The 12773-nt window shown below is 39.2% G+C and overlaps 1 protein-coding gene across 2 annotated transcripts in view; it reads left to right on the plus strand.

Moving 5' to 3' along the window:
• Positions 1–1661: 1661 nt before the first annotated feature.
• Phlpp2 (PH domain and leucine rich repeat protein phosphatase 2) overlaps positions 1662–12773 on the plus strand; it is a 77466-nt gene continuing 66354 nt past the window's right edge. The window contains exons 1-3 of one of the 2 annotated variants that reach the window (XM_071604320.1): positions 1729–1781; positions 7958–8002; positions 8505–8785. In XM_071604320.1, coding sequence (XP_071460421.1) covers positions 8511–8785 — 275 coding nt within the window. In that variant the 5' untranslated portion in view covers positions 1729–1781; positions 7958–8002; positions 8505–8510. Of the gene's footprint in view, positions 1782–7957; positions 8003–8504; positions 8786–12773 lie in introns of both variants that reach the window. The other variant, XM_027933322.2, reaches the window with a different exon arrangement.

Here is a 12773-nt window from a genome sequence, read left to right on the forward strand (position 1 = left end):
GGGGATTGAACCCAGGGTGCTTAACTGCTGAAGCATATTCCCAGCCCTTTTTATGTTTTATTTTGACAGGGTCTCACTAAGTTTCTTAGGGCCTTGTTGAATTGCTGAAGCTGACCTTGAACTTGGGATCCTCCTGCCTCAGCCTCCTGAGCTGCTGGGATTACAGGCATGAGCCACTTTGCTTGGTTCTGACTAGTTTTCTTGAAAATAATTTCAAGGTAGAAGGAAAACCCAGGTGCCAATGAAAGAACTTTTTTTCCACCTTATACCAGACTTGGGGAGAGAGACAAAATCATTTTACTGCATTATGAACCAATACATGATTGCTTGGAGATTGGAATTTTGATATATGCAAAGTAATTAAGGGAGAAAATATTGACTATACTTTTACAGAAGAAATAACTTGGGGTTAGAACTTTCAAGAATCAAATTTTGTCTTAGCATGTAAAATATCTCCAAATGCATAAATATATCTGCTGAGGACACTGGCTGCCCTGTTAGATCTCAAACTCTCTTAAAACATTCTAGGTTTAGATGAGGCAAGCTGAAGCAATGGATAATGAGATACAATCTTTACCAACTACTCAAAGGTCAAGAAATTCAGGTTTTTGCTGTTTAGTTTCCTACAAGTTGCTTACCTGTAAGAGGAAACCCTAAAAATCCAGAAGTCTAGAAGGCTCCTAGGGAAATTCAAGAGGGATTAATGAGAGTTCTTTTTGGAAAACTGAGTGAATCTTAAATTTGGAATTTCAGAATTATAAAATCTGAATTCATTCCTATTATATGTCAGGCACTTTGTATGCATTACTCAATCTTCATAACTGCTAGGCAGATATTAATCTGTTTCACAGTTTAAGAACCAAAAGCTTAGATCAAGCAATTCTAATAATGGATAGAGCTGAGATTTGGAATCAGGCTGACGACAAATTTGGCCCACTGAATACAAAACTACCATCACCCCAGGAACAACAACAACAACAAAATGTTAACTTTTGAAAGATTTTTCTGAATTAGCATTGCAAATAATAAAATGGCTCACAGACATTACTGCTTGAGGCCAAGAACAGAGTTCCGACGATTTTACTACATGAGAAAAGGGAATTGAAAAATGGCTGGGAGGGTGAGTGACGTTTTGTACACGAGGTTGCGGAAGGTTGTTGAGCACCTCCAGTTAAAGGAGAGAAATACTGCTAAGACGAGTATCTTTAACAGTTGGTTCAATGACTTTGAAAGTGGGGGTGGTAGGCCAGTTTTGGAGTAGAAAGAGGAAACATCTTTGAGAGGGAAGTTCCAAGAGCCACCTTCGCAGTAGGGCTGCGTCCCCTCGCCAATTGACAGGTGCAAGCCCCACCTGCCCCTTCTTCGACCACTACTAGGAGGGCGGTTAGCAGCAAATCCCACTCCCTATGCCCTAGCCTCCAAATCCAGTGTGACTAGCAGCGGAGGCCCACTCTGCAGTGATACCAGGTTCCGCCCGCCCAGTGCTCTGCCGCCCGCAGGTCGGGATGCAGCTCCGCGGCGCGGGGTCGCGCCGAGCCCGCAGCTACGCAAGTCCGGCGGAGATGCGGGGGGCGGGCCTCGGGGCGGGGCCGCGGGGGGCGGGGCCGCCGGCTGCTCTCGCGCGCGGCCGAGGCTCGCGCGCCGTCGCGCCGGCCGGGTGTCCTGTGCAGCCTCGGCCGCCGATGGGGGAGGTGGAGCCGGGGCCCGCGGGCCCGCTGGAGCCCCCGGAGCCGCCCGAAGCGCCCGCTAACCGCCGGCCGGGAGGGATCCGGGTCCTGAAGGTGAGGCGGCAGGCGACTGGGCGGACTAGGGAGGGAAGGAAGAGGGTCGAGGCCGCCCCCGCCCCGCCTTGTGCGGGAGGCAGCTGGCGACCCCCGCCCCGCGTCAGCCAGTCGGTTCCGCGGCTCGGCAACCCCACACCTGGCGCGGGGCACCACTGTCCGGAGCGAGGCCTTCGCCTGGGGACTCCCAGCAAAGGCCTCAGCCGCGTCGTCCCCACCGCTGCCCATCCCTGGCCGGGCGCCACCCGCCTGGCAGGCCCACGCCTTCGGGCCGCTAGCCGCCGCCGCCGCCCACCGGCTCCTTCGCCTCCCCGCGCCCGCCTCTGCCTCCCCTGGCAGCTCCCGGATCCGGGGGCCGGCTGCGGGGGGCTTCGAAGGCGGGGCGCTCCTGGCTGGAGCGGGACTGCAAGTACGTAGGGTTCTCCCCGGACACCTGAAGACATCACCCCAGCGGGAGGATGGCGGCGGTGATTGGCCGGGCGCCGCGGTGTGCGCGGGCTGCGCCGGGTGGAGCGGCACACTCTGCCCTCGGGGCTTACTATCCAAGTTCCGACCCAGACCGGGCTCCGAGACGCGGCGGGGGAGGCGGCCCGCCCCGCCTGGAGGGAGAATCCCGGGAGGAGCTGCTTCCCGGGGACTCGCTGGGCGTGTTGCAGAAGGGAGGAGGGGCTGGGCCGAAAGGGGCATTCCTGCTTGCGGGAGCCGGGTTGACAGTGCGGGGAGACCGTAATGGGAAAGCGGTTATGCAACAGGCAGCTAGCGGGGTGTTTTGGCAGGAATCGGGGAAGTAGGAGAATATGAAAACATGTAGATAAGGGGTGAGTGGAACCTTGAAGGTGATGACAAGAAGTTTAAATGCAGAAGGAATACAGAAGGCTGGGAGGGAACGGTAACGAAGTCTAAGGGGAGAGGTTGTGGGAGGCTAACTGGGTGTTCTCTACTAGCATTTGAAATAGTTGTGGAGAAATTTTTCTGTAGGTCAAATGTGTAAACTAGGAGTCCTTACAGAGGTGGAATGGAATTCCTCTAAGACTTATCTAGAAGAGGGATCGGAGAGATTTAGAGAAATTTTTTCTGTAGGTCAAATGTGTAAACTAGGAGTCCTTACAGAGGTGGAATGGAATTCCTCTAAGACTTATCTAGAAGAGGGATCGGAGAGATTTAAAACTTGCCAAGGGGAGGAAAGATCTGATGTGTAACAAAAATAGCTTGCAAAACAATGAAAATACATGATGTTAAAAAATACATTGTCATAATTGTTAACGTTGTCTTGAACATATTTTCTCTTTAAGGTTTTTGGTAGGACATCACAAAAATGAGAAAAAATTAGATTTCATGGACCTAGTGACTCCATGAAGTATCATAAACCAGTTCTCTAAAATGTTAAACATTGTTAGTTAAGTTTTTAATGTGGTGACTTAAAAAACTTTTCATCACTTACTCAGACTTCTTCATTAACCTTAAACCGATTTATTGAAATTTATTTACCATACATTGGAATACAATTTCCCAAAGTCTTTTGGATATTTAAAACTATAAAGTCACAAAATGTAAATTGTGCATGAATTCAATAAAAGCAGAAATTCAACTGCTTGGGTTATCAGGGAATGGCAAGTCTGAGAGCCAGGTAATGCCTTCTGGCCTAGCCTAGAAGGTGAACAATTTTGGGATTTTTTTTTTTTTTTTTTTTTTTTTTGGTGATGAGGGAATTGAGAAATGAATTTTGTGAGAGGAATTAAGAAATGAATTTTGTTGAAGACAATTTTCTACTGGTTCCCTTAAGTTCCAATTTGGGGACCATTTGAAAGAGTCCAGTGATCTTGATTCTAGTGCTGAGTTTCTGTTGTGAGAGGCTATCTCTAAGGCATTTGCATAGTTTGATTTACTGCACATAGTTAACACTTTAATCCTTGCAAATAAATGTGATGGTCATAAAGAAGAGGTGCTGGGAGTTCCACATACAGACATTTTTTTAAGTAGCAGAGTGGGTGACTCTTTTTGTCAGCCACTGGAAAAGAATGGGTATGTAAACAGATGACTTTCTGAACTGGGAAGAAAGTCATAATTGCTCACATATTTTTCTCTGAAGATCCTTCAGAAAAGATTTCCAGGCTGCAGATGTAGCTCAGTGGTAGAGCATGTGCTTAGCATGTATGAGGCCCTGGGTTTAATTCCCAGCACCAATAAAACAAAACAAAACAAAAAATCTTTTCATTCTATTTGTAACTGTTTTTTACTTACTATCAAATAATGAACATCATTTTTATCATTTAATATAGGTCTTCATAATAATCCAGACTAGGTCAAAGTCCATCTTTATGGAGTTTTGGCATATTTCATTTAAACTATGCTCCCTGTGACAAACATGGTGTTGCATGCCTGTAGTCTTAGCTACTCCGGAGGCTGAAATGGGAGGATCACTTGAGCCCGGAAATTCAAGTCCAGTCCTGTCTGGGCAACATGGTGAGACTACATCTCAGGGGGAAAAAAAAAAGTTTCTCAAATTGCTGAAGCATAGGATTAGTAAATATTTCAGTTTTTTGCAATTTCAAGATTATGGAGTTTTAAAACTCAGTCTGCAGAAGATATGAAGTTACAGCTAATCTAGTTGATGAGTGCCATGAGTTTTTTTTTTTAACAAAACTATTAAGTTTTTATTTAAATAATGTGAATGAATGGTTTATAATCAATACCAATTGGGTTTGTTGTTTTTCAGAGACAGATTTATTTAGGAGAGCAGTTAAACATTCAAGGGAGAATGTAGGCTGTCTCAGGGAAGAGACTTTTGTTGGGGGTAAAGTAAAAAATATATATTCAAGGGACAATGTTGCCATTGAGGGACATTGAAGAGGGAGGGAGAAGCTTTGGGGAAAACCAAGGAATACACATTCAAGGGAGAATGCAGTCCATTTCCAGTAAGAGAAGCAGCCAATACCAAGACATTTTGATGACTGAAATATTTTTCCTCTTCCTATCTCATCTCACTCATACGTCCTAAAATATTCCAGAATATTTATATTCCCAGAGATGAGTCTTTATTGTTTTAGTATTTCACACCCTCCTAGAACTCACTATACCTTGTTTTCACTATGCATATTTTAGAGTATGTGGACACCTTTTGAACTGATTACAGGCCTCATATTCATCTTCATTAGTTAAAAGTGTGAAAGTGAAGCAGTAGGTTCTCAATTCATGGCTTATTCAAAAGAAGTTTTACTTTCTAAAAGGATCTTTAAATCTTAAATATACTCTTCATACTCGTTTGTTGTGAGGAGTGATTAGAGTTGTGCCCTCTTTTAGATAAGTTTATGATAACAGCTTTTATATTAGAGTAAGGGAGAAAATTAAGTGTTCTCAATCCAGCAATTCCAGTGGAATCCTTATTCTAAAAGCTGAAGGTAGCTAGAGGATAGTATCATCTGCAGTACTGGTTGCTAAGAAGGCCTTTCCAGCAGTTACCTGATGCTTTAGGTAGTGGAGTAAGACATTCCTGAGAAGAAAGAAGCATTAGGTAATTCAGTTATTGCTAATAATACAAAATAGTATGTCTAGATTGTCCCTGTAAGACTCTGCATATTATTCAGGCCTTTTTAGTGTCATTGATCAGATTCAGGAGATTCAAGCTCTAACTTAGCTGTTTGTCTTCACAGGGTAGAGTATATCATATGGGTAGGAGACAAATCCTCTGATTTATCTAAATAAATCTAGATAATTTATTAAATAAATTTATTTAAAGGATAACCAATAACATATTTACATATATTTTGATGAGGTAAAGTTCCTTAAGGAATTTAATAGTCTTAAGGGAATATAAGTACACTTACAAATGATTGGTAAAAGTTCTTGCAAAAAAAAGTCATGTGTGAACTAATATAATACTTTCTGGGGGTTTTCTTGACAATTCTAAGATTGTGAAGTTCACTGGGCTGTTATTTAACCTTAGAGAGTTTTTTTTTTTTTTTTTTTTTAAGAAACCCTTTGGCTGTGGACGGTGGCACATGCCTGTAATCCCAGCAGCTAAGGAAGCTGAGGCAGGAGGATCACAGGTTCAAAGCCAACCTCAGCAACAGCAAGGTGCTAAGCAACTCAGTGAGACCCTGTCTCTAAAGAAAATACAAAATAGGGCTGGGGATATGGCTCAGTGGTTGAGTGCCCTGAGTTCAATTCCTGGTAGTAGCCTCCCCTGTCCCTCCACCCCGCATGGCGTGGGGCTGTGGAAGAAAGAAAGAAACCTTTTGGTGGTTGTGGAATAGTATCTGCTTGACCTTTCTCTCCATTTAATGTAGAAAGCAGAGCTTTTTTATGTAAATATTACTCTCTCAGTAGAGTATGTGATAGACCATTTAATGTTTCTCAAAGATTAAAAAGTAAAGAATATTCAAAATTAACCAGTAGTTAACCATTCAGTGATTAACATTATTGAATGGTACAAATATGATGGCCCTTGTGTGTATGAAATAAACACTTGAAAGCCCATTGTTAATTCTGAAATGTTCAGCTTTGAGAAAATACACTTGATGGCAAAAGAGAGGCTTATTTCCAACTTGTAGCAGGGATTTATCCTACTTCTGTAAAGTTAAATCCATAATATTCTTTAAGATCCGCAAAATGATGAGTTTGCCCATATTATCCTAAATGTAAACAATGGGGTCATTCTCATGCTTGCTTTTCTTTCTTTCCATGTGGGAATGCCTGTTAGCTTTTTCTTCCTCTTTCTTTACCACTTTTAGAAATTTAAATTTTAATTTGATTTTAACTCTCAATAATTTAATCTCGGTAAAACTAGCATTTGCTTTGTAGGTATTGCTTTCTGTTTTTCAATGAAGCATACTAGTGAAAATATTTTATTTACTCCCTTTCACTTTGTAGCTTATACAAAGAAAAGATTGTAGGGTTCTCTACAAAAATGGATAATGTTTTTCAGTTTGTTCAGCATCCTACCAGAGTTAATTGAGCTCAAGTACAGATTGGGTATAAATTCCTGTGATGTCAACTCAGTGTCTGCATATAACTCTGTGATACTCTGTTAAGGTACTATAATAAGCTCAGTGGAGGAGAAGAAATATGGAATAAATGACAATATTTAGAAGGTGAAGAGGTTCTGCTAAGGAGAGAGTAGTGTCATTAATTCTTTCAAGGAAACAAGGAAGTAGAGATGGGTGAATGTGATGTCTGAATAGAGTTAAAAGAATAACTTGTCACATGAACAGGTGGAAGGATGATGTTTCAGTCAATCACAACATTGTGGAATAGTGTATTTGGGGAGCTGTAAATAGTTGGATATGACTGAAAACAGAGTGAAGGGCAGTAGGAATGAAACAAGAGAAGTATGTTGGTTTACTTATCAGTGGATATTTCTTTTTGATTAAAGAGAGAAATGGTCCATCATAAAAATAGAACAGGCAAATGTTGATTTATACATTTGTTATATTGGCTGTAGCAGTTGTTTTTGTTTGGAGATAGCTTGACTTCACAATACATATGTGAATTTCACATTCCTACGTTATCAAATGCAACATTAATTTTTTGGAACATGTCAGAAATGGAGAGACTATTTGTGCAATATTGTGCCAATACTGTACTTACTTATTTGGAATATGAAGCAGAGGGTTAGGACCCTAGAGAAACTTTAAAATATTCATAAGTAGACATGTACAGGCAGGCACAGTTACACATACCTGTAATCCCAGCTACTAGGGAGCCTGAGGTAGGAGGATCACTAGTTTGAAGCCAGCCTGGGCAGTTTAGTGTCTCAAATAAAAAGTAAGAAGGGCTGGGGCTGTAACTCACTGGTAGGTCATCCGTGGGTTCAACCCTAGTTCTGGGGATGGGGGGAGACATGTACAAAAATGTTTATTGTAGCCTTTTTTTTCCATCATGAAACTTTGGGGAAAACATTGAATACTGTCAGTAGTACAGTGGTTAAATTGCAGTGTATTCATATAATGGAATATTCTTTTAACAACTGAACTGGGTATATTAACATAGATATATCTCTAAGTCAATATTGAACCATATAAAATTGCAGGATGATGCTGGGGTTGTGGTTCAGTGGTAGAGTGCTTGCCTAGCTTGTGTGAGGCACTGGGGGGTTCGGTCCCCAGCACCACATAAAAATAAATAAAATAAAATTATTGTGTACATCTGTAACTAAAAATATTTTTAAAAAATTGCAGGGTGAAATATAAGTATGTTAAGATACAGATAAAGTTTTAAATCAGGTAAGACAGTACTATAAATATTTATTAATATTCATGTATGACAAAAATGTATGAAATGATAAATACGAAGGAGAGAGAGAGAGAGAGAGTGATAGGGGATTGTAGTGGGGTTCCGTAACTTCAACTATATATATAGGAATGAATTGTATATATTTGCTTTAGAACAATGATTTGAACTAAATATGGCTAAATGTAAAAAAAAAAAAATGCAAGTTGGGTAATAGGTACATAAGTACTTTGATTTTTTGTTTGTTTGTTTGTTTGGACACTTTACTGAAAAATAGAAGCAGGCCAGATATCATCATAGATGGAAGCATGAACAGCTGGTGGAAAAGAAAGTTATTGTCCAGGTTAAGAATGGGCATGGCAGAGGTGGACGCTCCATAGGAGAAAGGGGATAGTGGAGCAGAATTGGTGAATATAAAATAGATGGGGTGAGGACTGAGCATGTCTAATTCACTAAATGTTCTAGCTAATAATTTATTTTTCTTAATTTTTTTAGAGAAATATGAAACGAAATGGGAGCAGAAATTGTTTAAATAGGAGAAGTAGGTTTGGTTCTCGAGAAAGAGACTGGCTGCGAGAAGATGTGAAGAGAGGCTGTGTTTACCTTTATGGAGCCGACACGACCACTGCCATTTCAACTACCACTTCCTCTACTGCTTCCTCCTCTTCCTCTGACTTACATCTTGTCCTTTGCACAGTAGAGACACCAGCCTCAGAAATTTGTGCTGGAGAGGGAAGAGAAAGTCTTTATTTACAGCTTCATGGAGACCTGGTTAGGTGAGATCTGAATTTATCTACTGCAATATAAGTTGCATTTGTTTCTGCTTAGAAGTGGACTTTAGGAATTTAATCATGCTGGAACTTATATTGATTATGGAGTCAGTAGACTTGAAAAGATTTGTCCCTAGAATGCTGACTTTATGATTCTTGAATTTAGAAACTATCATGAAAGGAAATTGATTTCTTTTATTTGGAATACACTAAAGGTCTGATATCTAAATTTAAGATAAGTGTTTAAAAAGTTAATTATTTTGAGACAGGCACTGTAAAGCATGCCTGTAATCCCAGAGACTTGGGGGGCTGAGGCAAGAAGATCACAAGTTTGAGGACAGCCTCAGCAACTTAGCTAGTCCCTATCTCAAAATGAAAAGGTCTGGGAGTATCTCACTGGTAGAGCACCTCTGTTTAGTGCCCAGTACAGCAACAGAACAAAACAAAAGTTAATTATTTTAGAAATTATAAATAGAATGAAATTGAAATGTGTAAAATGGTATAGAGTGAGAAGTAAGTCCTCCATTGTTCCCTGTGTCTCAGCTACCCAGACTTTTTCATGAAGGTGGCTGTTGTTACACATTTCTTATGCATTGTAAGGATATTCTGTGCTACTATAAGCATATAGGACCTGGTCTCAAAATAAAAAAGGGCTGGGGATATGTGCTATAGTGCTTAGCATGCTCAAGACCCTGGGTTCAATCCCCAGTAATACACACAGAAGTTAATAAGCATATACGTAGAGTCATGCATGAGTGTGTGTGTTCCTATGTATATATATTTAAAACTAATGATGCTGTATGCAGCACATTGTTGATTTAATATCACTAAGAGATCTTTCCCTATTAATATTTATACAGTTATCATTTATTTAGTGGCTGTAATAGTGATCCATTTTATGAGTCCACCATAATTTTAGCCAATCAACTATTATGGCCATTCAACTTGTTACCAATTTTTTATGCTTACAAACAGTGCTGCAGTGAATGTCCCTGTATCTTTGATGTCCCTTATATGTGGATGTCTCTCTGTAGGATAATTTCCTAAAAGTGGAATTGTTGGGTCAGTGATATGACAATTTATAATTTTGATAGGTATTGTCAATTTCTTCTTCATGGATGTTATATTTCCATCCAAATATAGAAGTACACGCATTTCCCCTTTCTCCAGAATATGTTAGTATTAAATTTTATATGTAGATACAGATATATGCATGAGGACATATCTGCTTATACATAGAAATGATTGTTGGGCCTCAAGCATGCGAGGCAAGCACTTTACCACAAATTATAACCCAAACCCCTTGACTGTGTTTAAATTAGAGAATCATAAAGTTAGCATTCCAAAGTCAATTCTTTTCCAAGGCTAGCTTAAGGCTAGCAAAACTGAGGAATTTCGGTATTTCATTGTTTTATGTTTCATTTCTCTTTTTTTTTAAATATTAGTTATTGATGGACCTTTATTTATTTGTTTATATGTGGTGCTGAGAATCGAACCCAGTGCCTCACACATGCTAGGCAAGAGCTCTACCACTGAGCTACAACTCTAGCCCCTCATTTCTCTTAATAAGTGAAGTTGAGCGGATTTCCACAGATTTAAAAGCCATTCATATGTTAAATGTTTTATATAAACATGAAGAAAAAGTCTTATAGTCTTATATTGTGCATATGAATTCTTTGAGTTGTTTTTTTTTTTTTCTTTCCAAATCACCATTAATTCTTATAATTAGACAACATCAAATAAAGAGTTCTTTAAATGCCTGACCATAGGTGTTTGGTGTTCCTCCTTCCCTGTAATAAAGAAATGTCTTGAATTCAAAGCTGTGGGTGGATTCATTACTATTGAAAGCGAGAAGGGAAGCTCCCACTTACACCTTGAAAGTGGTAATAATAGTAGCACCTCTAGCTGAGCTAAAATGGATGTCGTTGTAAAGGTGTAAACTGGAGTTTACTATGTATTTCTTTTAGAATTTGGACTAATTCTTGAAAAAGTAGATTAGCATTTGAATGTTTTCCTTGTTCACAGTTAACTACATTTCCTAAATCCTTTTGTACAACAAAAGGATCAGACTAAGGGTGATCCTTAGGCTTTTCTAAATCTTAATGCTGATTCTGATCTAATTTTATCAGGTGGAAAGCCTTGACCTAGATAATAGCTGCTAGTGATTGATTGAGTTCACTTATTTAAGCATGTGACTTACTCATGTGTTTTCTAATGTATATGTATGCAAAGATGTTAGGAATGTGGAGAACCCCAGTGTTGGTTTGCTAGATGTAATATTAGGTAGTAGTTGTGTAATTAAGAATTCAAATGTGGTATAGTTTACTTATGTAAATCAAATTTAAAAAGTAGAATGTTTAACTTATCTGTACCCTAGGTAGAATGTTTAACTGTTTTTATCAGTTTATAATAAAATAACCCTTTGAAGGTATAATTCATTAGAAAATAATGAAAACACAATTGAACAGTGGTTTGAAAGAATGGGTATTCTTTTGTTGCTGGAGTAGGAGTTTAAGAACTTATCCAAGTAAGAATAATGGTGATGATTATGATGATGATAGATCTTAGCTGACTTTAAGCGCTTGCTTGTGCCAGTCAGTGTACAAAGTGCTTTATACACATTTTTCATTAAATCCTTATAATAGGGGCTGGGGTTGTGGCTCAGTGGCAGAGTGCTTGCCTCGCACCTATGGGGCACTAGGTTTGATCCTCAGCACCACATAAAAATAAATAAACAAAATAAAGATTGTGTCCATGTATAACTAAAAAAAAATTAAAATAAAAAAATCTTTATAATAATTCTAAGGGAGGTAGTCTCATTCCTTTTAGGTGAGGAAGAGACTTTGAGAGAAGTCCAGTTACCTGCTCAAGGTCAGGAAGGCATGACCAGGCAGTTGAAATACCTAATATTCAAGGTAGATGATAGACTTCCTTTTTTCCAATGAAGATCCTGCAGGAGAGGAGAAGCTGCCACAGCAGCTCCTTTTACTCAGGTTTACAGCTTAATCATGCCTATTTCAAGATCATCTGATCTTTTACTCAGCTGTTAATTGCTTGAGTTCAACCTTATATTATCTAATCTAAGGAGAAGGTACTTTCTTCGGAATAGCCCTTTATAAGATAGATGACAATCTAAGGGATTATTATAATTAAGAATCTTTTTTGCTGAATTCAGAAGTGTAGTATGTGTTCATTGAATATATATGCTTTATATATATTACCTGTTTAAATCTCAACAATCATATGAGTTAAATATTATGTCCCTCTTATCACTGAGGAAAATGAGGCTTAAGCCTTGCACTGAAGAATAATCAGCTGGGAAATGGTAGAGCTGGGGTTTGAACCCTAGCATTCTGATGTCAGATCTCATTCTCATAACTTATGTTGGTAACATTTTTTTCCCTAGATCTTTTTTTTTTTTTTTTTGACCATTTATTCACTTTGTCCCTTCCTTCCTATCTTTTTCTCCCTCCCTCCTTCTCTCTCTCTTTCTTTTGTGGCATAAAGATTGAACCCAGGGGTGCTCAACTACTTAGCTACATCCCCAGCCCTTTTTTTTTTTTAAAGCATTCATTTTTTTTACCTTTATTTTTATTTATTTATTTTTTTATGTGTTGCTAAGCGTCGAACTCAGCTCCTCACATGTGCTAGGCAAGCGCTTTTCCACTGAGCCACAACCCCAGTGCTCCCAGCCCTTTTTTTTTTTAAACTAATTTTTTTATTCATTTCTTTTTAATTTGTTCTAATTAATCCCAGCCCTTTTTGTTTTTATTTTGAAACAGGGTCTTGCTAAGTTGCTGAGGCTGGCCTCAAACTTGTGATCCTTCTGCCCCGGCCTCCCAAGTAGACATATACTTCTTAATAATTTTCTAATAATTACATATTTGGGCTTATACCGTATATTTAATTTTATATTCTCATACTTCACTTCATCATCTTAAATTCAATGTTATTAAAAATTCTTCAGATACTAGTTTTAACAGCTATAGAATAT

This window comes from Marmota flaviventris, chromosome 18, assembly GCF_047511675.1.
Source record: "Marmota flaviventris isolate mMarFla1 chromosome 18, mMarFla1.hap1, whole genome shotgun sequence".
NCBI classification, from domain to species: Eukaryota; Metazoa; Chordata; class Mammalia; order Rodentia; family Sciuridae; genus Marmota; species Marmota flaviventris.